Below are 26,972 nucleotides of genomic sequence, written 5' to 3'. Positions count from 1 at the left end.
ATTAAATAATATATATTTTAATATCGTTTAAATTAAATTATATACCATTTAATAATACAAAAATATGTTAATTTCGAACTTTGCATTGAAAAAGTATTGATACCTTAATATTTTAATTTTGAAATTTGCATCAAAAAAATATCACATCGAAAATTTTTGGATTAATGTTTTAAATTTTTTGTTACATCAAATATACAAATGTGAATAAAAACGTATGAGTAGGAAGTCTCAATAATAAATATTTATATTAAAATATACTATATATTTATGTTAATATCATTGAAATTTAATTATATACCATATAAAATAAATAAAATAATTATTTTAATTTATTTACCATGAAAATATTATAAATAAACAAGAGGTATTTTTTTATTTATGTGATTAATCTAATCTCCTATATATTAATTGAGAAACAGTTGATTACTCTCGCAAATGTAAGATTTAATTAATTAATATTGTTTAAAAATCTTACAAAAGATCGATACAACAAAAATTTATTTAAAAGCTATTGAAATCACCTAGCGAGAACATGGATTGCACAACAAATTTTCTTTCCTAACCCTAAACCCCTTTCTATTCGTCACAACACCGACATAGACTATATGAAACTGTTGATTGACAATTTGAAATGGTAACTTATTTTAAGTTCAGCCCATTGTTTTCTATAAATGGGCCTAGGACAGTTTTAATGATTAACTAAATGGTCCACGTACATACTAAAATGTGTCTTGGTTTAAAAATTATTGCATACTCAAAATCAATATGAACCATCATCATTTTTGTTTCAATTTTCTTACAATAAAAATATAGTGTTAGGCAAAACATCTAAATCCAAAAAAATTGAACCAAACCCAATCCAAAAAATAGTACTGAACTTTAACCAACATTGGTTAGATATCTGAATGAGTTCAAAATATTGGTATCTAGAGAACTGGAACCAAACCTGATCAGAACCAAAATATTTTGGGTATCCGAATATATTTGAACAAGATTTATATACTTAAATCTATTAATTATTTTCAAAATTTACTATCTAAAAGAATATACAAAATATATAAGATGTTTTAAGTTGTCCAAAATACTTGGAAATATATACAAATAGTTATAAGTACATGATTAAAAGAGCTAAAGTATACTTAAAATACCTAAACTACTTAAAATATCTATTGATTTCCTATCAAAATATTTAAGTTAAACCAATTTTTATGTTAAGTTTAAGCATTTTGGCATACATTATTCAAATTTATATGTTTTATACTATTTTTATTTTTTTATATTTTGAAAAATATAAAGTATATATGAACTTTAATTTTGAAAAAATAAATAAATAGGTTATCTGAACCCAAACTCAAACCAAACCCGCAAATATCCGAACCAAACTAAACTCGCAAGGATCCGAACTAAACCAAATAGTAATCGAATGTCTACCTCTATATAAATATAAAAAAGGTTGTTGATAAAAAAATGTATGTTGTTATAATATTTAAATACAATATATTTTAAAAAATTCATCCCGCGCAGAGCACGGATTATCATCTAGTTAACTTATGTAAGAAAGATAACTAAATCAAATGTGAGTTAATGTTACACCACCATTCCAAGTAAAATCAAATCTATAACATCCCCTATATATTAATATAGAAACATTGAAAAGTTGTAACTTGTAGTTGATAATAATTACAAAAGAGTTTTTCTGAGTTGTCACTTAATTAAAATGCCAATTAATCTTACATGTCAGCTTAAGAATCAATTGAAAAAATTGGTCCAAAATCCAATTATTAGATAACATTATATTAACCCAAAATATAAGAAACGTGTATTATTTCCTTAAATAAAAGCTACATAGATAAAGATTTGATAAAAAAATTTATATCCTTCCTCATTTTGTTTAATTTTATATTATTAAAAAAACATTAATCACACTAACCATATAATAAAAATAGATTTTTTCGTATATATTTTATTTGAATTTCTTAAACGAATTTAAATTACAAAAATGTTAAAAATCCCTTTGAAAATTTTATGATCAATGGCTTAATTTCTTTTGCTATAACAAGATACAAATAATCATGCAATCGTATTAATATGATTTTTTATTTAAAAGATATTCATATTAAGTAATATATATTTTAATATCGTTTAAATTAAACTATATACCATTTAAAAATACATAAATAAGTTAATTTTGAAATTTGCATTGAAAAAAATATTGAGACTTTAATATTTTAATTTTGAAATTTACTTCGAAAAAGGAACACATCAAATTTTTTTGAGATTAATGGTTTAAATTTTTTCTTAAATCAAATATACAAATGTTAATAATACCATATGAGTAGGAAATCTCAATAATAAATATTTATATTAAAATATACTATATATTTATGTCAATATCTTTGAAATTTAATTATATACCATATAAAACAAATAAAATGATTATTTTGTTTTTTTACCATAAATAAATTGTAAATAAACAAGAGGTATTGTTTTGATTTATGTGATTACTATAATCTCTTATATATTAATTGAGAAACATTTGATTACTCTAGCAGTATAAAATTTTATTAATTAATATTGTTCGAAAATCTTACAAGAGATCAATACAACTACAATTTATTTAGAAGTTATTGAAATCACCTAGCGAGAACATGGATTACACAACAAATTTGCTTTATTAACCCTAACCCTTTTCTATTCGTCACAAAACTGACAGAGAATATTTGAAGTGTCGACTGATAATCTGAAATGGTAATTCTTTTTAAGTTCATCCTATTATTTATCTTAAATGGGTCTAGAACAGTTTTTAATGATTAACTAAATGCATCACGTACATAGTAAAATGTGTTTTGATTTAAAATTGTTGCATACCCAAAATCAATATGAACCTTCTTCATTTTCATTTAAAATTTTGTCAAAATAAAAATTTAGGGTTGGGAAAAAAATCTGAATCCAAGAAACCGAACCAAGGCCGATCCAAAGAATAGTACTTAACTTTAACCAAAATTGGTTAGATATCCGAATGAGTTCAAAATTTTTGGCATCTAGAGAACCAGAACCGAACCCGATCCAAACTAAAATATTTTAGGTATCCGAATATATCCGAACAAGACTTATATACTTAAATATATTAATTAATTTTAAATTTAATATCTATAAGAATAAACAAAATATATAAGACGTTTTTAAGTTGTCCAAAAAACTTGGAAATATATACAAATAGTTATAAGTACATGTTTAAAACAGCTAAACGATTCTTATAATACCTAAAATACTTAAAATATCTATTGATTTCCTATCCAAATATTTAAGCTAAACCAGTTTTTATGTTAATTTTAAGTATTTGTGCATACATTATTCAACTTTATATGTTATATGTTATTTTTATTTTTATATTTAGAAAAAAATTAAGTATATATGAACTCAATTTTTGAAAAAAAAATTAAATAGGTTATCCGAACCCAAACCCAAACTAAACCCGCAAAGATCCGAACTGAACTAAACCCTCAAGGATCCGAATCGAACCAAATGGTACTCGAATGTCCACCTCGAATCAAATATTATTGATAACAAAATGTATATTGTTTATAATATTTAAGTACAATATGTTTTTGTAAATCACTCTGCGTATGGCGCAGACTATCATCTAGTTAAGGTAGTATTAGAGCATCTCCAATCCACTTTTTTCATTTTTTAAAAGAGGTTAAAGTAAAAATATTTTAATGATATTTTATTTTTCATTTTAAATAGACTAAAATGAATTTATTCTATAAATATAATATATTTTTTTGTGTATCATTCTATTTTCTAATATAGAGCATAGTTGGGATAAAACATAACTCAGTTATAGAATCAATTTATTGGTGAAGTAAAAAGTAAAATGAATCATTGGAGATGGTCTTAGCAATCTTTTTAGTTAGTGATATATAATGACCAAAATATGAGTTTTAACCGAATTCAGAAAAACAAATTGTCACAAAATGCAGAAAAATACATGAAAACATGACTAATAACATATCAGATTCTCAGTGGCCACTACGCCAGTATTGCCGGTATTAATATTATATTATTATATACAATAGTGTCTAGGTTGGTAAGATCTATAAGGACATATCCCAAATAAATTATATAACTTCAAATATGAAAATTTTTGTTCACCAAAAATAAATTTCAATACTTTAAATATAAAATTTTATATTTTTATTTACATTTTAATTTTTACAATTATACATCACAATTATGATTCTGAAATACTTTATTATTTATTATTTTAATTTTTAAAAGTTTTTATATCTCATTAGTATTTCAAACTTGTTTTTACAAATTTGAATTTTACACATGAAATTAAATAAAAACTTTAAAATAAGATTAAATGTTATGGAAAAAAATTGAAATTTTGGCAATAGTTTTCTGTAATAATGTTGTATTTTGTTTGCAATTTAATATTTCTATTTAAATTTTATATATTACTGTAAAATTTTATCAACTAATATTATTATAATATTTTATATATGTGCTAATTATTTATAAAAAATTTATGTATTTAAACTTAATTATGACCAAATATAAAATATAAATATTTTTGAAGTTATGTTTGAAGTTTTAATTTTGAAGAAAAATATTTTCGTACTTTAAATATGAATTTTGCAAATTTGAAAGTAGAGTGTCCAGTTATTCTAAATGCAAACTTTCATAAACAATGAGAAAATAAAAGGAAAACATAAACCTAGAAGCTTAGAATACCGAACGAGTGGGCTACGTTTTTCGGTAATTAAATAATAATCGAGTGGCGTACAATTGCAAACCATTCATATTCATATCTCCTCTTTCTCCCCTAAACACTCTGCCACGTGTCTGACCTTTCGAGCATCCCATAAGACACTTTTGCTGACTCGGCGAAAAAGTGCAACCAAAGTTATGTTCTTTTCTTCCTTTAGTTTGAGACAGTTGTACAAGAAAAAGTCTAAATGGATAAATAGTTATTTTAGACTAGATATTTAAACAATTTTGTCCTTCACATAAATATCTATTTTATTTATTAACAATTTGTTTATGAAGTTGACGGCTACTGAAATTGAAATATCTTTTCCTTCTTTTGGAAACCACCCTCGTGTATGTTTCATAAGCTACTCGCTTTCTTTGCCACATGATTTTGGTCAACAGAGAAGCACTCCAGAAATATGATCTGTCAATAAACCTAACTATTCCTGGTTATCTATGTTCGTAGCCCAAGTTTTTTTAGTATAAATAATACCCTCTCGATTCCAAAATATTTGACGTTTTATATATATAAAGAATAATTAAAAAATATATATTTACATTAAAAATATAAGCCAAAATTTAATTTAGGCAATTTTTTTAAATAAGTATAAAACATCATTGGTCACACATTTTTCAATAAAACTAAAATTAATATAAATATATCAAAACATCATCTATTTTAAAACAGTAAAAGCTTTCCAAAACATCATACATTTTGCAACAGAGGGAGTACATGTTACGACTTTCTTTTTGTTCAAAGATGTACATGTTAAGATTTTTAATCCATTTTTTTAGCGTCAGATATTTTTGGTATGTCCATAGATGCTAAATTTTAAATTAAATGAACCAAAAAGAAACCTAATAAGTTCAATTTATAAGATAGTTTTCATAGTTTAAATTAAAATGTTGAAAAATCAAAATTTTAGCTAAATCTATCTAACCGTGCTTAAAAACTTTTTCTGTACAAAATATGAACTAGATTTAAAAAAAATCTGATCAAATTATCAAGTATTATGCTGACAAAAAAATTATCAACTATTATTAAAATTAAATACAACATTAGACACAAAAAAACATTCAAATCAACTGGTTGTCTGTAGTTTTTGCTTTAGTTTTTGGTTTTTTGTTTTTCTAAAAGTCATTTTTATCTAATAAAGTTTTACCTTTTAACTTTTAGTTTTTCGTTTTGTAAAAACCATTTGATATGTCAATCAAGATTTTTAGCAAAGGGATTCCCTAAATTTTAGGGAATTTGTTTTTCAATATTTCAACTAATTTATGAAGAAAAACCAAAAATCAACTTTTGTGGGCTTTTAATAAAAAACGAATTTATTTCTTTTTTTATAGAATGTACTCATTTATTTAATTAATAATTAAATAATTAATTAAATAAAAATATTTAATAAAGAAACATTTTCCATACAAGTTTATTAAGATAAGATATCATTTAAACAATAATGTAAAATAATTTATTTGCTTCTCATATCTGTAAATAAATTTTGAAATTTTTATATAATATCATTTAATCTTAAACCATTAGTTATTAATTTCTAAAATAAAAATACTGAATAATTGTAAGAATTATCAGACACACTAAAAATAACTAAAACTAACTAAAAATATTAATATAATATATTATATAAATTTTGAAATAGCCACTCAAGTGTTAAAAATAAATATATTTTATATAAGAAAATTAAAATATTTTAAAATTTTAAGTTCTTTTAATTTATTGATATTTTGTGGTTTATATTTTTGTATGATACTTAAATTAAATTATTGTAAGAACATGTTAATATATTTTTTATTTTTAAATAACAATCACTATATTTTGATAAATTTTAATGGAAACTTCTAAATATTTCATTGCTATTTTGTATTATTATTTTAAAATTATGTATATTGATAATTTGTGAAAAACAAAAAACTACAGCAAAACCAAAAACTAAAATCTAAAAATTAAAAACCAAAACCAAAAGCTAAAAATCAAAACTAAAAATCAAAATCAAAAAGTTAAAAACCAAAATCTAAAAACTAAAACTAAAAACTAATCCAAACAATCATCGCTTAAACTAAAATTAAATATCTTTAGCATGGCGCAAGATTTACTTGTAGAAATAGATTTCATAGGACAGCTCAGAATAATGCTATCGTCTGTGTAAAAATGAACCTAATTAAGGGGGTGTTAGTGGGACTTAAATTTCTATAGAGTTTGTTGATTTTAAAAGTTGAGAGATTTGTTAAATTTGGAAAGAGATGTAGAGAATTTTGTATATTGTGAAAATCTATGAAAATAAAGTAATGTAATGATTCTAAGAATTCAAGGTAAACATGTAGTATTCTCAAAATCTTAATTTGTGAGTTAAAATGATAAGAATTCAACTCCCAATAACATTTACTTTAATAGATTTGTAGAATCATTAAAATCTAAACTTTTTGAATAACAAATGATTTTGTATAGAGTTATAGAATCATCAAACCAATAACAATAGATTTCAATGAGAATATGAGAATCTATAAACCAATAACACTAGACTTAGAAATTCTAAGATTCATTATAAATCTCATCCCCACTAACACCCCCTAAATCAAATTTGTTGAAAAAATTAAAGTGAATTGTATTACCTACTTGATTATAAAACAAAAAATAAAACTGGTTTAATTAAGTATGTCTGACAACGTTGTTAGACAGCACGCGCTTGCCATTCGCGTTTGTCAATAATTATTATAAAATTTCCGACAGGATTTAACAGAAAACAGATAATATCTTCTCGCAAAAACAAAAGCGAAAGCGAAGAAGATGAGAAGACATCGACCACGTGTCAAAGCATCTTTTAACCTGAGCCACATGATACAACAGAGTTCTCGACTCATCTCACTTAACATTTTTAAAAACTAAATTTTAAAATTTAAATAAACTTATACTGACGTGGCTTATCTTCCTCTTGCTCTTTTAAAGTAACCCTTGACTCTGCTCATTCCATAAACATCTCTCATCTCTCTCACCAAACATAAAAAAAGACTTCTCTTTTTTTTTTTGCTTCTTCTTCTTCGTTTTCCGGTGAAACCAAGTCCGGTTTCTGGTTATCTGGTGAATATACCTACCAACGGTACTTGGGTCGAGGTGAATGGTACAAAATCTTATATCGGACGAGTCATTTTCTTCTACAACCATGGTTATGCAGGTGTGAGATCTTTCTTCCTTTGTTTATATATGTTAGACAAAACCTGAAATTAGGAAAAAACCAAGAGAGGTAAGTTAGGTCTTTCCAAATCCAAAAGATCAAACGAGTTTTGATGGTCTATGTCGGAGAGATATTGGAACTGAAGAATATTCGATTGTCGCAGGTTAATTGTGTAATAGACAAGGCGAGTTTGTGGGATGTTAAGGTCGGTTGTGTGTTAAGGAGAGTCCTACTTAAATGTTATTGGGAACTAGGTAAGATCAAGTCTCGAAACCCTAATTATTTGATGGTCTAACTCCTCTAGATGCGTGTGAATTAGTTTTGTAGAGACTTCAAATCTTTACTATGAGCTCTGCCTGTCTAGAGACTAATTGTTTTTTTTTTCTGATTATAGGAACATTGTGAGAGCTTATGCGACAGAGCTTCGGATGAGCTTATTATCTCTTCCACAGATGCCTTTTGTCTCAAGGTATTAAATTGGGTTTCTAAATCTCTTGATAGGTTTCAGATTTCAAGTTTAGTTCTAAATATTTTTTTATTTTTTTTTTTAAATAATGAGTGTGTTAAATTAGTTCTAAATTTTGTTGTTTTGGGTTTTGCTGTTATTCAGACAAGAAAGCCTTACACGATCACTAAACAAAGAGAGAAGTGGACAGAAGCAGAGCATGAAAAGTTTGTAGAAGCTTTAAAACTCTATGGCAGAGCTTGGAGACGAATCGAAGGTGTGTGTGTGTGTGTTGCTTTATCTGACTTTAGAGAATCTTTTATTTAATACACATTATTCTAAAATACTAGGTTTGAAGAACATGTTGGGTATATATTGTTTTGACATTTATTAATTCTTGATTTGAACAGAACATGTTGGAACAAAGACTGCGGTTCAGATTCGAAGCCATGCTCAGAAGTTCTTTACTAAGGTTGCTCGTGATTGCGGTGTTACCTCTGAGAAATCCATTGAGATCCCGCCTCCACGGCCGAAAAGAAAGCCGATGCATCCATACCCTAGAAAGCTAGTGATTCCAGATGCAAAAGAGATGGCATACGCCGGCAAGCTGGTTCCGGATGAAGATAGCCGATCGCCAACATCGGTTTTATCAGCTCATGGCTCAGATGGCTTAGGTTCCATTGGTTCAAATTCGCCTAATTCTTCTTCAGCTGATTACCAGGTTTGTAGTTACAAGACACACAATCTGATACTAGTGTTTAGTTGTCATTTTGTGTTTAATTCTGACATTGTTATGTTTTCGACAGGTGCATGAGTTATCATCTCACACTGAGGAATCATTGTCTCCTGAAGCTGAGACCAAACAACAAAGTCTCAAGCTGTTTGGAAAGACTTTTGTAGTTGGTGATTACAACTCTTGGACAAGCTCTAATGATTCAGAAGATGTTAAGAAGAAGTCAGACTTAGAAACGCAGTCTGTCCGATGCACTTCTTCTTCGTCTTCTTCATCAGAAAATGCTGAAACGGAATTGACACAACAGGTAGTTGTAGTAGTAGTATCGGAGGAGTTTAAAAGAAGCGAGAGATCAGCATTTTCTCAGTTGAAATCGTCTGCGATTGCGATGAAGAATATGAAAGGGTTCATGCCTTACAAAAAAAGGATGAAGGTGGAAGGAAACACTAACAGTTTAGTGAAAACGTCATATCCTATATGGTGAGGTGGTTTGTGTAAAGCTTTTCTTAAAGTCAGTTTGTGAAAGTCTTTTTGATCTCAACTACAGTCTACAGATCATGTGTATAAAATTTGTCAAGAGAGCTAGGGACAGTCATCTTGTTTGGGGTTTCATTCGTAAGAAAAGTCCAAAGTTCCCAAGTATTTTATGTAACCAGTATGAAATTGATGTATCTAATAGTCAACTTTTCTCTAAGTTAAAAAAAAAAAAAATCAAATCTTCCATGTACTCTTTTATTGCATTTCCACATGCTCTCAGACACAAATTCATGTTGCAATTTTACACTTAAATACTGCTTGCCGACAAAGGAATAACGTGTTGCACACCAAGCAAAGTGTACCGGCTCAATAAAATGTTTAAGAACATCGACAGGAAAAGTTCACTAATCTAATGATTACTAATCTATTACCCCCTCTGTTTCTGTTTCTGAAAGTAAGAAGTTTTAGATTTTTTACTAATTCCACAAAAATAGATTTTTATATATGTTTAAGGTATTTTTTTATATTTTTAAAAAATATTAAATATAAATATTTGAATTGATTAAATTTTATTGGTGAAAAGTTATTGAAAAGTGCATAATAAAAAAAAAAAATTAAATTATAAATATTTATTGAATTTTGAATAAGCATGAACACTTTAAAAATTCTTACTTTCGAAAACATAGGAAATAGCATTTTAAAGCTTATTAAAAATTCTAGAATGCATTTGAATCAATGATGATTAATTACCGAATGAGAAAGAGCTTTCAATCCCTCTGGTCGTTCGTATGGGAAGACAATGACTTGGAGAAGGATAAATAATAGAAGGATAAATACATAATTTTATTTTATTTTTGTTGACAAATACATGTACTAGTATTATTTTTTTAATAATATTAAGGATTACTAATTTTTCTTATTTTTATTTTATTCAAATTATTATTATTATTAATTTAATATCTTTACTAATTATTTTAAATAGTAAAAAAGAAAAAGAAAAATGCTCTATTTAAAAACTGAAATATCTTCATGCTTTATTAAATCCGATATCTAATCTTGTATATAGTATTTGCTGTTAGGTTAACGTCATTGATAATTACCATAAACTAATAAACTAATACGAAAACCAATTACCATAATTTTCCTTAACTCCCCCAAAATATATTATCAATTTTTGGCTTGGTTCCAAAGTTTTTGCATCTTAAATACAAATTTTCTATATTTACCTCGTACCGAATTGTATATCAAGCCAATTATATTCGATATTTAAGCATAAGAGTATTAAGTTAATAGTACTTAATTGTTTGATCTAATAAGGAAAACATCATTTATATGTAACGAAATTACACTTCTTCGAAATGTGTATACTGGTTTGCGAAGATTAATATGTTACTAGATCTTGATCCGCGCTACAAAGCACGGTATATTGTTTGTTTTGTTTCTTCGGTATATTTTTTATAAATAGCTTAAAATGAATATCATCCTGTTCATGGTGAAACAAAAAAAAGGAATATCACCCGTTCCACATTCATAAAATCAGTTAAATGTAAAAAGCAATTAAATGAAATAGGTATGTGTTTTGCTCATAGGAAGCAACAAACATATCAATATACAATTTAGTTATCAATATTATTTAGTATATGAACTTTAAGATATTAAAAATAATTTAAATGGGTTATTCGAACCAGAACTAAAATTTAAAAATATCTGAAAGGGCCTAAAATATTAAACTCCGAAAACCCAAAATACGAATTAGATCCTAACCAAATCGGAATGAGTACTCGAACAGCTACCCCTATTTTCTATATAAGATATTGTATAGGTTTAGACACATTTACCCAGAACCAAAAAATCTAAAACCAAATGTAAACCTAATTCATAAATAATCAAGTGAATCATATATCTCTGTAACCAAAAAAATGAATTGAACCGGAACCAAATAAGTATCCAAAATTTTAAAATAAAATTATATACCCACAAATATTAATTATACTTAATTTCTAAATAGTTAAATATACTAAAAATACTATTTATTAACAAAATTACCCGAATATTTTTATCCATAAATTTAAAATTATCCAAATTATTTGATATTTTTATTCAAACCGTCCGATATTTAAAGCTGGTATAATTATTTATTTATTTGTAAACATAGTTATTGATACTATGAATATAAATGCTATTAATTGTTATTGATAATGTATATACAGAATGGTATCAGGCATGGGAAAATCAAAGTATCTAATAGATGAATTGGTTGTTGTCAATGATTGTAGTCGAATACTTTTTCCACTCAAAGTAATGCATTCCGAAATTATAGGAAGTAAATGGAAGAGGAGGTTTTTTTTTCATCGGGAGGTTATAAAATACCAAGGGAAGAGGAGGTTATAATATATATACATGTCATGGCAGTTAAATTTTTAAGAAAGTGGGTTATAAATAATTGGACCAAACAAATATCAAATGGTCATGCTGCAGAATTAATAGAATAGAAATAGGTATGTGTTTTGCTCGTAGGAAGCAACAAACATATCAATATACAATTTAGTTATCAATATTATTTAGTATATGAACTTTAAGATTTTTAAAATAATTTAAATGCGCCATTTTATTCAACCAGCCACTGACCCATTTTCTATTTATTTAAATTAGATATAAAATAGACGGTAACTTCATACGAAATTAAGTTGCATATAGAAATATTCTTCTGTATAGAAAAATATTCAAATAATGTGATAAATAATATAATAGTTAAATCATTTCTTTCCTTTTTTTTTGAACTACAGTCTTTCCTAAAAGATAAATTTTACTGGAAAGATTGTTTTCTATATACATAAAGATTAAACAATATTATATTTCATTTTCAAAAGAAGACAAGATAGTGGAAAGATTGTTTTCTATGTACAAAAGATTTATAATATGTAAATATGATATAATATTTTCTCATATTTGATTATCTCTTTCAGAGCCGTTCCTATTAGTTTGGTGGCCTAAAGCACACTAACATAATGTGGCCTTTATATTTAATTATCAAATGATTATATCATATAGTTTCCTTATAACTAAATTTTATTATGATAATAATGTATATTTTTAATAATGAATTTGAAAATAAATTTTACAGAAATGAGCCAATATCTAACAAGGGAATAATAAAAAACATTGTCTACTTGATTAGTAGTGTTTTATAATAGTGACAGTAAAAATGATATGAAGCTACAAAAATCATCAAAGTATTACAACAACTTCAGATACAACAAACTGGTTATAAATAAATAAAACCTATAAAACAATAGTTATTAAGAATGAAAAGAGATTTAAGGAGAACATACAGTTTTCAGCTGCAAAAAAAAACATATAGTTTTTTTTTTCTGTAAATGAAGAAATTTAAAGAGAACATATAGTTAAATAAACAATATATATTACATCTGACAGAATGTAGTAAGAGAATACATAAAATATTATTTAAAAAAAACTACCATAATTGGAGTCGAACTTTCATAATGTCATTACTAATACCAGTGAATAAAAAAACCATAAAACAAGTTTATTAAATTGTTTATTAAATTGCGGCCCTTAAAACAAGTTTATTAAATTGTGGCCTAAAGCATATGCTTCTTCTGCATTTGCATTATGTAACGACGTCTTCAATCCAACACTATTGTTTTTCTCCAAAACGGATTAAAAATAAGTATGGAATAAAAACTATTTCAATCCTATTCCATTTCATAATGGGATTTATTCTACAAATGGAGTAATTTTTTTTTGTTCATTAATTTATTATAAAGTAAAAAATAAAATAGAATTAGAGTATTTTTACTCCATATTCAGTTTTACTCTATTTGGTAGAAAAAAATTGAATATTACATTAGAAATGCTCTAAAGAATGGACCTCATCTCTTTCCAAACTAGATATTTGTGATGGCTCTTGTTTTTCGTTTGTGTTGACTATTCTCTTTCTTGATTATTCTGTCTTTTTGTTTCATTCTGGCTATATTTTTATTCCTTTTAGATGCAAATAAATGCATGTCTACGATTAGTTCTTTGTATGTTTTTCATGCAATTATGATTTATTTATTTTTATGAGAATATGATTAATTACTTTGTCAAATTAAATGGTTAGGATCTTTTAATTATAAATTTTGCTTTGTTTCCAAATACTGTAAGATATAAATTAAAGTAATAGAGATTTGCTATCCATAGAACAGTTACAAAATTAATTGTATTCTCTCTTTTTAGTCATACAAAATGAATTGTATTCAAGTCAAAGCAACAAATGTATTACAATGACAATTAATGTTTGATTTCATTCATCTCATCATGTACATATATAATATATACATACACAAATTATACATATCAAACAACAAACATCAGTTTAAATTTTGAATTCCAAGTCTAAATAACAAAATTGTCTAAGAGAATGGCACAAAAGGTGTGTATGATAATGATGACACTGATAATGATCGGATGTCATCTAAAAGCATGCAGTGGAATGGAAAACATTGGAATGGAAAACATGTCAAAGGAAGGCCATCTCACAACGTACGTAACTTACAGTTATCACATTTATTCATCAAGATATTTTTCCAGATCAACCTTTATCATAAAAACCTAATGGATCATTGTCAATGCGTATATACATATATATACATTTTAACATATGTAATAATAATTTGTGGTTGTGTGCAGAATGGAAACAATAAGGCCAGATGATGTTCCAAACCCAGTATGCATAAGGAACTGTAGTGTTACTAGTCACAGTAAAAAAGAGTTTCAAGATTGTATCACACATTGCGGATGATCAGTTCTGAATGTTCTATGACGATGTATTAAAGATATTTACAACTCTTTTTCGATAAATAAAAATAATAATAATGCATTATTGAACCGTTCGAATACAACGGCATAGCTGAAAACGTTTTTTTTTTTGAACGACCGCTAAAAACTATTAGTACCCAAAATACATAACTAAAATTGGGAAATGCACTTAATAACACCGATATACGAAAGAATTGTTGAATTAGAGACATGAATTTTGGTCAATGAACAAAAGATGAGTCTGGTAATGTAACGGTTGTGTGGGGATCTAAATTCCAAATTACAACTTTCTTCCTACTCGAACAACTCGATAACATAAGCTAACTAATCATACGATTTGAACTTGTATCAGGAATCTTGGTGTGTTCTTCAGTTGATTCTTAGCATCTCGACTATGTATAAGTATAACTTGATTTAGATTTGGTTTGTTTATGTAAAAATGTAATTTCCACAATAAAATCAACAGTTGCAAGAAAATGAAATTTGCCGAAACGTTAGAAAATTAAGAACTTTCTTTTCATATATGTTTCTTCAAGTAAAAGAAACCATAATCGCCAAATTACATAACCTGATACGATACCCAAAAGCTTAAAACTACCAACAACTAGGTATGTGTTTTGCTCGTAGGAAGCAACAAACATATCAATATACAATTTAGTTATCAATATTATTTAGTATATGAACTTAAAGATTTTTAAAATAATTTAAATGGGTTATTCAAACCAGAACTAAAATTTAAAAATATCTGAAAGGGGCTAAAATATTAAACTCCGAAAACCCAAAATCCGAATTAGATCCTAACCAAATCAGAATGAGTAATCGAACGGCTACCCCTAATTTCTATATAAGATATTGTATAGGTTTAGACACATTTATCCAGAACCAAAAAACTAAAACCAAATGTAAACCTAATTCATAAATAATCAAGTGAATCATATATCTCTGTAACCAAAAAATTGAATTGAACCGTAACCAAACCGCTAACCAAATAAGTATCCAAAATTTTAAAATAAAATTATATACCCACAAATATTAATTATACTTAATTTCTAAATAGTTAAATATACTACAAATACTATTTATTAACAAAATTACCCGAATATTTTTATCCATAAATTTAAAATTATCCAAATTATTTGATATTTTTATTCAAACAGCTGGTATAATTATTTATTTATTTGTAAACATAGTTATTGATACTATGAATATAAATGCTATTAATTGTTATTGATAATGTATATACAGAATGGTATCAGGCATGGGAAAATCAAAGTATCTAATAGATGAATTGGTTGTTGTCAATGATTGTAGTAGAATACGTTTTTCACTCAAATTAATGCATCCCAAAATTATAGGAAGTAAATGGAAGAGGATGTTTTTTTTTTTTCCATCGGAGGTTATAACATATCAACGGAAGAGGAGGTTATAATATATATACATGTCATGGCAGTTAAATTTTTAAGAAAGTGGGTTATAAATAATTGGACCAAACAAATATCAAATAGTCATGCTGCAGAATTAATAGAATAGATACCGACCAATTTTTTTTTTGAATGTTGTTGAAGTTAACCAACATCAACACCTTCTTCTGTTTTCAACACTAAATATACAGAACACTAATTAATCCCCTATATGATATCCTGGTCTGACTGGTGACCATTCGGGAAACAAGAAGAACGAATAAAAAAATGAATGTTTGAGAATAAAATAACAGGAATGAAAAAGAATGGTTGTTCCTTATCAATTTTATCAAGGAATAATTTTGTTCTCTAATTCTCTACAAAAAAATGAATGAAAGGGAATAAGAAAGAATTATTATTCGTTGTGAATGGTGATTTTTTTAGGAACGTTAGGAAATGCATTATTCCTCGCCGTTCCCTGGTCACCATTCATACACTAGAATTATCAAAAACTTAAAAACTCACAGATTATATCACCGTTTGTATATGATTATATAGGATTATCAAATATTCCATATTTACATCATCGTTTATATATGATTCCATAATGGAAAAGTGTATTTGTATTAGACGACGTATGAATACGAATATACTTAAACCAGTTTTTTTGTCTTTCATCATAACTGAAAGACATTTACTATGCTCGAGTTTGGTTTACCAATTTGCTTATCGTATACCATAAATAATATACAGTACACGTTTGTTATACTATAAGGTTTTCTAGCTATTAGATTTTGGACTTACAAATTATTCAATTGATTCTTATGCTGCCACATAAGTCAAATTGATATCATAATTAAGTGATACATCATCAAGTCTTTTTTTTTAATTAGTACAAAATATAGGTTACAACTTTTTAAATGATTCTCAATAAATATATAAGAGATTAGTTCGATGTATATTTTCAAATCCTTCAATTTCAGCATACTAATTATTAATCACACTTAAAACTTTCAAATAAGAACAATGGTAAAAGTGAAATACATTTGTGTGTTTTCCCTTTATTTTACTGTTTAATCAAACAATTTAATACACATAAATATATGAAGTAGAACACCAACGACGTTTGGATATTTTTGCAATTAGCTACACCTTTTCAAGAGAGCTTAAGCACCAAAGAGCCTGAAACTCAATCGTGACTGTGTTCGCTTCGAGCTGAAAAGTAAGAAAAAAAACTAGCAGTAATTAGCACATACTAACAGTCTCCAGTTATTTTTGAATAGTTACTTCAGTTTACCCTCGAGTTGCTGATGGTTTAACTAAAGGCTTAGGAGGAGGGGGAGGAGGCTGAGGAATATCACTCACTATGGGTATAATTTTCACCTGGTCCAAACAAAAAAAAACATGTATGCTTCAAACTTTTGATTCTGATCATGTCATAAGTTAAAGAAAAAAAGAAGATTAAATTATTTTACCAAACTCTTGTATTGGAGATTGTAGAAGGAATGGATGTATCTTTGCTTTGCCAATTTCTGATCTTTGTTCAAATGCCTCCAGTAGCTATATGTGCTTCCCATGTTTATCAGTTTGTTTGCATATATCTTCCATGTATAGCTGCACATATATAATCATAGAAATGATACTACTTTTAGAATCATTCCCTTTGGATGGCCTAAGCTATTATCTTCCATAAATAGCTGAAGATATATATACCATTCATATATGCGTTGCAGCCCTTCAGCCGAAAACAGATTCCAATAATTAGGATCGATATTGCATTTCTCAAAGAAATCTGCAATCTTATCACTCGATTCTTCTCCATCGCTCGGATCAATGTGGAATCCAGAGACACCATCCATGATAATCTCGGCAGGACCTCCTTGGTTCGTGGCGAATGTGACCAAACCACAGCTCATGGCTTCAATGACAGTAAGACCAAAGGCTTCATAATGTGCAGGTTGCACAAAAGCACCTCTTGTATCCGCAATACACCGGTAAAGTTCACCGTTTCGTGTCCGATCAGTTTGAGCTGCGATCCATCTAAACTGACCCTTGAGTTGGTATTTCTCAATCAGGGAGTGCATCTTCTTTATCTCCGAGATCTCTTCCCTGTCTTTAGACTTGGAAGGGTCAAAGAATCCTCCTACGATTACAAGGTTGACTAAATCTCGTAGCCTCTTGTTCTTGGCGTACCACTCTGTTAATCCGGTTAAGTTTTTCACAACATCTAGCCTTGCCATTGAGAAGATGATCGGTTTCTTCTTGTCCACCAAGTAGCCACTTTTGTTCATAAAGAAAAATATCCATTAAATTTAACCACTGACAAGAAATATATCAGTTTAGAATTTTTAAATAAACATCTAATGTAATTGATGATTTCACTCAATGTGATAGATATTTTATTCAAACAGTTGAATGTAAACGAGTAGAAAAGGTAAACAGGGAAAAGAGACATACATGTGTTCATCATTCTCATTTTGGCTATACAATAGTTCTTCAATGGAAGGATGAAACTTGGTGAATCTTCGGTCTTGTGAGGTAAAAGGGAAGTATATAGAGTCATCCGCGCCAGGAGCTGCAATGTTGAACCTCGGATCAAAGACATTGATGCCGGAGACAACTCTGTATAGTCCCGGGAGTGTGAAGCTCATGTGGCTCTCGTATTGTCCCGCTCTTTCTTTGCTGTCAAAATTAAACCGAACAAGACAATGTTATAACCATGGTCGAGTTTCCTTGATGAGAATAATGCATTGTCCTCGTGAAATAAATTAAATCACCTTCCAGCAATCTCTTGATAAGTGCTAGCTATGATGAAATCGGCAGAGTTCATAGAGATTAAGTCCGCCGTGAATTGAGATGAAAAATGATATTTAGGATCAAACTCTTTCCATTTGTTGTCCGAGTCTTCGTATTTAGTCTTCTCCAAGGCATGTGCAATAGTTGCCTGGATTATATGAACAAAAAAAACTTTTTCATTTCAATTATTTTGTTTTGACATCAAACGACTGTACATTATATATATATATATAATTAGTGTGCATCAAATGAAATGAAATCCAGGCAAGTATATAGAGTGTACATAAGTACATTATATATATCAAATGAGTGTACATTATATATATATATATATATATAATCCAGGCAACTAGTGTACATCAAATGAGTGTACATTATATATATAAGTTAAGTAACCTGAGTAATTCCAAGCTTATTTGCCATCAGCGATGCCACCAAGTTTCCATCCGTATAGTTTCCTATAACTAGGTCAGGTTTCCCCTCCAAAATATCCAAGATTTTTGTTGTTGCATCCTACTCATGATATAATTTTACAAGTACAAAGTAAAAGTTACACAAAAATACAGAGAAATTGGTTCAAAGTAAAAAAAAATTTATATTCTTAAATTTGGTCTTTTTACCTTGGTGAATTTCTCTAGGTAAGGGTAGATATCAAAGCGAGATACCCAACGACGTAAAATTCCATTCTCTGTTACAAATGGAATTCGAAGAATATTTGAATGTTTGGTACCAGTGATGGGTTCTAATTCTTGGTTACATTTAGTATCCTTGGCGTCGGGGATTAATCTTGTCACCTAAACCAATTTCACGATTTCAATATCATTCAAGACTTTATGTGGCTACGACTAAGGGAGGGTGGAAAAGATTCAAAGAGAACTTACAACAAGAATCTGAGGTTTGAAATTTAGGCCTTGAGAGTTGATTCTATGAAGCAATTCATCTTCAAGGGCCTTGACTTGGTCAAGAATGTAAACGACCTGACCACCAGTATCAGGCAAACCAAGAACATCGTTTTGACCAAAATAGCCATGAATCGAGAAGATGACAACGTTGAAGATTCTAGGAATCCTGGCGAAGAATCTATCAATATTTCGGGGGTCAGGGGCTTGAAGAATCTCCGACAAGATCCTCATTGTCTCTTTTACTTTTCCTGCGTTTTCTCCCCATCCTTTCTCGAAACCCCACTCCTTAAACCTGTGTGTATGTGTGTGTGTGTTTTTACTCAAAATTAAATCAGTTAACTAACGCATGGATTAGCAATGCATGTAAATAGTTCAACGGTTGACCTGAGTTCGAAGGCTTGGAAAGGTGTTTCCTTAGGCAGCTCCGATAGGAAAACATCAGCCAAAATCAAACTCATCTCAAGCTTTCTTGCCGTGTTTAGTGTCTCATTCATCATAAGGTTCTGAAAACATAAACGTATGCTCAGAGCCTCAGAATTAGGTATATTTTGTGTTATGTTCGCAATTGTGTTATTATGCTTAATGTGATATTTTTTTAACAAAATGTTATTGTCATATTTCTTCAAAAGAATATACAAGTTTTGTTAGTTAAATGTAAACTTAACACGTGAAAGAAAATAATATCATAAGAAAACGGATAAAAGTCTGAGAAATTCTAAAAATACCATATACGTTTTTTTTAAACTATCATATAAACCGTACACTTTCAAAGACACCTTATTTTAAACAAATGAAATGTTTTAACAGCTTAGGAAGGGGATCTAAATGTATTAGAACCATTTATAAGTTCAAAATCCCTTCAAACACCTGAATTTTTTTTAGAAATAATACACGTTTATTTATTGTTTAAGACAAGAAGTTTTGTGAATTACACAAGGAAAAAGAGATCATTGAAACAACTAATTTTATAGAGAAAAAATATTAACCTCTCCTTGATGCTCAAGTGACAACAAGTAGTCCACGAGAGACTGCGGGTTGTCGTTTAAACGGCCGCCAAGCTTTGAGGACACAAAACTCAGGCCGTTCCCTACTGAAGACGACAGCGAAAGCTGAGGCAGAGTGAAATCGAACGCCCCAAAGTCGACCTCCAATGCATTGTCATCCTTAGCCCTGATTACAAACATAGATCAAGACACCAGGAAAGTGAATGTATTTGGTGAAGAAAAAGAGGAGGGAATGTATAGGCACCAGTTCTCATCAAAGAGAAACTCTTTGAGTTTGAGATATTGAGTGTTCGATAGAGCCTCCACGGAGAGATCGGAAGAGTTAACCTTCACATATTGCCAATTTCCCGGGTTTCCTCGTACCGCAAATGCTACATTTGGAGGTATTACCACTGCCTCCTGTAGTTTTATTCACATTTATATTATTAACTTTAGCTCACCATATGTTTTATTTCGCAAAGCAATTAGCATTAGCGATTTTGAATATTTTGAAAAGTATAAATTAAACATAATCAAGTTTGTTAGAGATAACATCATTTATTGCCAAGTATTTGGAAATATAATTTATAGATATATAGATTAAAATTGAACTTGCCATTTGACATAATATGTTTGGAAAGTATTATGCACTAAATATATGAGATTATTAGCATAATGTCAATCTATGACCCTTCATATACATAAAAAGCTTCTTGAATTGTTAATTTCATTTAATTAAAGACTGTAAAATTAAAAAAAAAGTATGGTAAGACCTGAGTGAAGCATAAGATCTTGCCAAGATCACCTTCCATGACTTGCTTTCTTTGGACTAAATCATTGATAACAATCTCCATCTCATCCATCAACTGGTTCAATTTCAACAACCTTCTGCCCTTCTCAATGTACTTCTCGAGGCAACGTTTTATGTTCCCGCGGTTTTGTCCCATCGCTTCTGGGATCCCATTGCCTAACAATCCAGAAGTCATTTCCATTGTGTTATGTATCTCAGGATTAATCATAAGAAGAATAAAACGTGGGGTTTCACGTTAGTTTTGGGTGGTTTCCGCAATGCCAACTTTGTTTACTTTTATAGGGAAGATATGACATGCCTTTGCGAATATGTTATTTGTGTTTGTCATATACCTTACGTTTTCGCGAGTGCATGTTTTGTCCTCCAACTAATCAAATTACTTGTTTGTGTTTGGAAGGATTCAAAGCAATTTATATAACCAAATAAATATTTGGCCACCTGAGAGAAATTGGGAAAAAGAAATTTGGGTCAAAAGAAATTCATTTAAATGGGGTTCAAGCTCTGTCACAAGTCATAATATGATAATAATAAGCTAGTGACAGTGAAATATGGCGTAAGAAGTAATAATTCTACTGTCGAAAAGGTCAAAATAGCCAATATGCAGTTTATTACTTATTTATAAATGTTGCAGAGAATATATGCACTAAGCCACTAATTAAACCTTTGTTGGCTATTTGTTTTATTTTGCAAAACATAAATAGTTGCAAAGGAAATCATAGATATGAATGATTTATTCCATATTTTCTTCCTATGGTTTTTAAAAATAGTTTATGTTATTAAGTCGTTGACAATTATTTTACATGATATGATATTATTGTAAAGGCATGTATTTATGGTTTACAACAGTGTAGTCATCACCTAAATTATCCAACTTAGTAAATACTAAATACCAAGAGATTTTAAAAAAGGATTTTAATTGTTTATCCTATATGTAGTACCGCAGAGGAAGGATAAAGGGAAATTCCAAAAGCATAGAGCAAGACGAAAGTAAAGGATCTAAAAGTGGACCATACACACAGATTCGTTCCGTTTCATAGCTGCCTCAAAACGATCTTTTTCTTTATTTTATTGTAAGAAAAAGTTATACAATATACATGTGTAAGATAGTGGTTCAAAAAAATACATGTGTAAGATAATTTCGTCAATACAAACTTAAAATGTCAGAGCGAAAAATGACCTAAACTGTTTCTTACATTTAACACCACAAATTCCAATATTAACTTTCAAACTAATTATCAGGCCGATTCTTTCCTTTTGTCCCTCTAGTCAGTTTGTTTCGGTTTCATACTAGCCCGGTCCGCATTTATTTGGCTTGTGGTTTATTTTCTGGTTGACCTTTTGTTGTATTTTCTTTCTTTTTACATTTTAATTTCCGGTTGTATTGTATTGAAGAAAAACTAAAAATAAATTAATAGGAAAAAGAGAAAAACTTTTAAATTCAGTTCAACAAGTTACTTCACCCACATATATTTAAAAAGCTTGGATCTCCGTTACACATTTTCATTCCATGTTTTAATCCAGTTTTTATCTTAAAATATAAATTAAAAATGGGCTAACATAAAAATCCAATTAAGAAAATCCTAATTGTTTTCTTCTATAAATAAATAAACTTCACATAATCTTTTATATAATCTTTTATCGTCATGATTTTTATCGTTGAACGTTCATTTTCGTTGTTGACAAAAAAAATATTCATTTTCGTTAGTTATTTTCACTAGTAAAAAAAAACGCATATAGCAACGAAAGTGCCACGGTTATTTCGTAGCAAAACAAAAAAAAATACACGAACTTGCCACAGTTTTGTTACGAAAAAGGAAACATGGCAAAACTTATTTAAATCGTAGCAAAACGTGGGTTATCTCTGGATCATCACTATTAAGAAACTAGTGAGCAGAAAAAATCGCTGATCAAAGTAGATCCCTAGGAGTGTTTCCTGCACAAGTAGCAAACAAGGTTAGAAATAAAATCTTCACAAGTGTTAATCTCCTGTTTTCTTTCTCTCTCGAACCACTCAGTGATTCTCAGAAGTTCCAATAGAACAAATCAATCAAATCCAGTGAGGTTCTCCAAATAAATAGAAGTTTAGATAGAAAGATTGCATTTTCTTGGAAATTCAAGCTTGTGGATCGGATTTCTCCTCGATCTCGTTTCTTTTTCTTTTTTCTTTTGAATTTGATTTTGCTTTTTTTTTTGTACAAGGTTACCAAGCTGCTCAGTTTCCTTACAGTAGATAGAGAAAGTGTTTGTGAAAAGATGAGAAAGATGGATATAAGATAGAAATACTGAAACCTCAAGTGTCTCTGATATCACCTGATGCTATCCTGGGTACGATCTGTCCCTGAATGCACTTTAGGATGGTATTGGATAATCCTTCACTTCCAGAAGGTCATGTAGCAAGCACCTTGGGTATATTAAACCCAAAACAAAGAATGTACTTAGGACGATTGTCAAAGGAAACAAGGCGATCAAGCTTAGGATTGAAGAAGGCGTGTGGACTGAACCTCAGGTAAATGAAACCCAAGACCCAAACCCTAACTTAGAACGCTCCTTTGATAATCAGCTGGTCGAATGGCACCACAAGATAGGATGGAGATATCTTGATAAACCAGATTTGATTGTAAGGATATTACCCACCAAACATGACTTAGAACTGAGTAGAAATGAGTTTGGTTCATCAAAAACCATTAAGTGGATCAGATATCTATCCGATGGACTCTTATGGACGAATGGGTCGATAGTCATGAAGTATTGATAATCTTTCAAGTTAGCTCGTTCCAAGCTTGATCTGGCTCGACCAAGTTCTTCTTCATGACTTCTTGGACGAGTAAAGTGACCATAGTTAATCCATTTGAGCTCATGAACCTTTAGTTCCACTCCAAGCTTTCTTGATTGAACTCTCGGATCGCCCATATCGCCGTGCTTGCCGGTTGGACTGGCATGATCGATGATTGGATCGCTTGTCTCATCCGTGCCGATGTTCAATCCGTGTTGGATGATGGTCGAGCTGATCAAGATTGTATCAGTTTTACAAAGCTTAAGAGAGATACTTGTAAGTTTCTTTATTCTTAGACTTTTTTCTAAGAAACCTTAAAGAGGATAATCTAATTGAAAGAATGTTTGGAAAATAAACCTTATGTTATGGAAAAATTATATATTTTCTTAGTTCTTACAATTTTAGATTTAACTACAAAGTTTCGGTTTTTGATACACGGTCCTATTTAGTGATGGATCCACTTGTTGATTTATGGTATCAGTTGACACCACAAATAATAACAAAAACTTAATTTGTAAGCTAATTTTGTTGATCATTTGTGGTGTACTGGTTAGATAGTGTGGGAATGCATCCACGGAATGGGGGTTCGAATCTCCTCAACAACACCTTAAAAGCCTAATTTTTTTTTTTGGGTCCGCCACGGGTCTGCCACTGGTCCGCCACTGGTCCTATAGGGGGGAAGTTGTGTGTTGGGAGTACAAATACTCAATCTTATTTCACGATGATGACCCCCCAAAAAAAAAAACTCCTAAGTGCCCATTAAAATGCATATGTTTTTCAATCAGACCCGTTGCTACTATGCACGAACTTTCATCCTAGGGTCCGCGGAACCCAGAATTGACATCGAGTTAATTATGCTTGGTTTGACACAAAACTATCCGACTAATAATCAACGGTTGACGATTACGGTCCAAAAAGGGTACAAGGAATTCAAAAAGACACGTTTTGTCTGAAAAATTAAATGTTTAATTTATTCCGTCAAGCAGATGTTTTTTCCTACTTTTTAAACTTTCATACATACATGCATACGTATTAAACCAAACACCAACCAGCTTATAAATACCATTAACCTAGAGAAAACGTGAAGAAGATCCTCTCTCCATTAAAACTTTCTTCCTTCATTTGCCCAAAAATCTAAAGATTACCTGAATTTTAATTACCAAAATATAAACCAATCTTCAAGCACATAAAAACATGTCCGATCACCAGAAAATTCATCCGGTGAGCGACCCGGAAGCTCCACCTCCGGCACATCCAACGGCTCCTCTAGTCCCACGTGGCTCCTCAAGATCGGAACACGGTGACCCGACCAAAGAATCTGTGACGCAACCACCACTGTTGGATACTCCTCCGAGGAAGAAGAGAGGAAGCTGTTGCTGTAGGTGCGTGTGTTACACGCTCCTAGTTATTTTCCTCCTTATTGTCATCGTTGGAGCGGCCGTTGGTATTCTCTACCTTGTCTTTAGACCGAAGTTACCGGATTACAATATCGACCGGTTACAGCTCACCCGGTTTACACTTAACCAAGATTCCAGTTTGTCCACTGCGTTTAACGTCACCATTACCGCCAAGAATCCCAACGAGAAAATTGGAATCTACTATGAAGACGGAAGCAGAATTAGCGTCTTGTACATGCAAACCAGACTTAGCAATGGTACTCAAAAATGTTAATTTGTTAACTATGATATTTTAGTTTATTTGTTTTAATTTGTTTAAATTTATTTATAAGAAAACCAAAACAAGATATTATTTTTATGCCTCTACAGGGTCGTTGCCGAAATTCTACCAAGGACATGAGAATACGACTATTATATTCGTAGAAATGACTGGTTATACTCAGAATGCAACCAGTTTAATGGCGACACTGCAAGAGCAACAACAGTTAACCGGAAGTATACCGTTGCGGATTAGAGTTATACAACCGGTTCGGATCAAACTCGGGAAATTAAAGCTGATGGAAGTAAAGTTCATGGTGAGGTGTGGTGTATCCGTTGATAGCTTGGCTGCTAACAATGTGATTAGTGTTAGAAGTAGTAACTGCAAATTCAGGTTTAGACTATAATTTCATTTTTTTTTCTAAATTCAAAATTATTTAATTACTGTGTTTATTCAGCAATTTGCATTACAATATGGAGGGGTTGAGTTTCAATTCGTAGTACCTCCCCCCACCCCAAAAGACGATCATCTCCTTTGCTTTTGTTTTTAAAAGAGAATAAACAATTTTGTTTCACACCTTGTAACCTTGTAAATAATTAATAAATAATATACACTTTTGTTTGTTGTTTGTTCATTATTGGTTAGGTTTTTGTTTCATTCAAAAATATAATATGATTTGGAGACTCAAAAATGGAATTTTCTTTCGCATTGACCGAAAAGAAAAGACTGGTATATATTGTTTAACTGTCTTAGACCAATGTTTCGAGAAGCATTGAATTTTATTTACTTAGGCCTTGTTCGTTTGTACATCTGGAAGATGCATCTAGATGGTCCATCTAGATGTCTTATCCAGATGCTCCATCTGGGTGTTGTTCGTTTTTTCATTTCGTCCATGCATCCAGATGAATCATCTGACTGCAACTATGTTCGTTTGCTTTTCATTTTTTAACTTCCATCTTCATCCAGGTGGACTTGTTAATAAAATGACTAAAATATTTTTTTTTTACGTTTCGACGGAAAAATAGCATTTTTTACAGTTTTGACCGAAAATATGTTTGTGGTGTTTGAGGAAATATGTGTGTTTTCGCGAAAAAGTGCATTTTTATGGTTTTGGCAGAAAATACGTTTAATGGGTTTGGCGGAAAAAAAAGTTTTTGCGGTTTGGACGGAAAAAGTGTGTTATGAAGTTTTGGCGGGAAAAATGTTTTTTTGACGGGAATTTTTTTTTTTCA

At 29.7% G+C, this 26,972-nt stretch overlaps 3 protein-coding genes and 1 long non-coding RNA gene across 4 annotated transcripts; 3 read left to right on the top strand and 1 right to left on the bottom strand.

Moving 5' to 3' along the window:
* The first annotated feature begins 7,647 nt into the window (after positions 1-7,647).
* LOC106451553 (protein REVEILLE 2) lies at positions 7,648-9,850 on the top strand. Its single transcript, XM_013893496.3, has 5 exons — positions 7,648-7,943; positions 8,338-8,412; positions 8,554-8,665; positions 8,799-9,109; positions 9,195-9,850. The coding sequence occupies exons 1-5, from the start codon at positions 7,887-7,889 to the stop codon at positions 9,603-9,605; spliced, it is 966 nt and encodes a 321-aa protein (XP_013748950.1). The 5' UTR covers positions 7,648-7,886; the 3' UTR covers positions 9,606-9,850.
* Positions 9,851-13,068: 3,218 nt separating this feature from the next.
* LOC125595991 lies at positions 13,069-14,483 on the top strand. The gene is made up of 2 exons (XR_007330739.1): positions 13,069-14,143; positions 14,291-14,483. It is a non-coding gene; the product is annotated as an uncharacterized LOC125595991 (long non-coding RNA).
* Positions 14,484-16,754: 2,271 nt separating this feature from the next.
* Positions 16,755-21,569, bottom strand: LOC125595989 (sucrose synthase 5). The gene is made up of 13 exons (XM_048771353.1): positions 21,274-21,569; positions 20,766-20,920; positions 20,504-20,687; positions 19,902-20,020; positions 19,497-19,809; positions 19,236-19,409; positions 19,012-19,128; positions 18,597-18,763; positions 18,277-18,501; positions 17,533-18,099; positions 17,295-17,433; positions 17,117-17,202; positions 16,755-17,034 (listed from the first exon to the last, which is right to left on the bottom strand). Exons 1-13 carry the CDS (start codon positions 21,517-21,519, stop codon positions 16,986-16,988), a joined length of 2,541 nt encoding a protein of 846 aa, XP_048627310.1. The 5' UTR covers positions 21,520-21,569; the 3' UTR covers positions 16,755-16,985.
* A 3,449-nt stretch (positions 21,570-25,018) lies between these two features.
* On the top strand, positions 25,019-26,368 carry LOC125595990 (NDR1/HIN1-like protein 6). The gene is made up of 2 exons (XM_048771354.1): positions 25,019-25,738; positions 25,851-26,368. The coding sequence occupies exons 1-2, from the start codon at positions 25,279-25,281 to the stop codon at positions 26,144-26,146; spliced, it is 756 nt and encodes a 251-aa protein (XP_048627311.1). The 5' UTR covers positions 25,019-25,278; the 3' UTR covers positions 26,147-26,368.
* The last annotated feature ends 604 nt before the right edge of the window (positions 26,369-26,972 follow it).

Source organism: Brassica napus, unplaced genomic scaffold (genome assembly GCF_020379485.1).
Source record: "Brassica napus cultivar Da-Ae unplaced genomic scaffold, Da-Ae ScsIHWf_1110;HRSCAF=1577, whole genome shotgun sequence".
In the NCBI taxonomy this organism is placed as follows: Eukaryota; Viridiplantae; Streptophyta; class Magnoliopsida; order Brassicales; family Brassicaceae; genus Brassica; species Brassica napus.
The sequence above is the reverse complement of the archived record's forward strand: the minus strand, read 5'-3'. Positions and strand labels throughout refer to the sequence as shown.

Coding starts and splice junctions, on each gene's coding strand:
- LOC106451553 (XM_013893496.3), top strand. CDS start 7,887: ATGGTACAAAATCTTATATCGGACGAGTCATTTTCTTCTACAACCATG. Junction 7,944..8,337: donor CTACAACCATGGTTATGCAG/GTGTGAGATCTT, acceptor TTCTGATTATAG/GAACATTGTGAGAGCTTATG. Junction 8,666..8,798: donor AGCTTGGAGACGAATCGAAG/GTGTGTGTGTGT, acceptor TGATTTGAACAG/AACATGTTGGAACAAAGACT.
- LOC125595989 (XM_048771353.1), bottom strand. CDS start 21,519: ATGATTAATCCTGAGATACATAACACAATGGAAATGACTTCTGGATTG. Junction 18,502..18,596: donor TATCAAGAGATTGCTGGAAG/GTGATTTAATTT, acceptor TAATTTTGACAG/CAAAGAAAGAGCGGGACAAT. Junction 17,035..17,116: donor AAACCATCAGCAACTCGAGG/GTAAACTGAAGT, acceptor CTTACTTTTCAG/CTCGAAGCGAACACAGTCAC.
- LOC125595990 (XM_048771354.1), top strand. CDS start 25,279: ATGTCCGATCACCAGAAAATTCATCCGGTGAGCGACCCGGAAGCTCCA. Junction 25,739..25,850: donor GCAAACCAGACTTAGCAATG/GTACTCAAAAAT, acceptor ATGCCTCTACAG/GGTCGTTGCCGAAATTCTAC.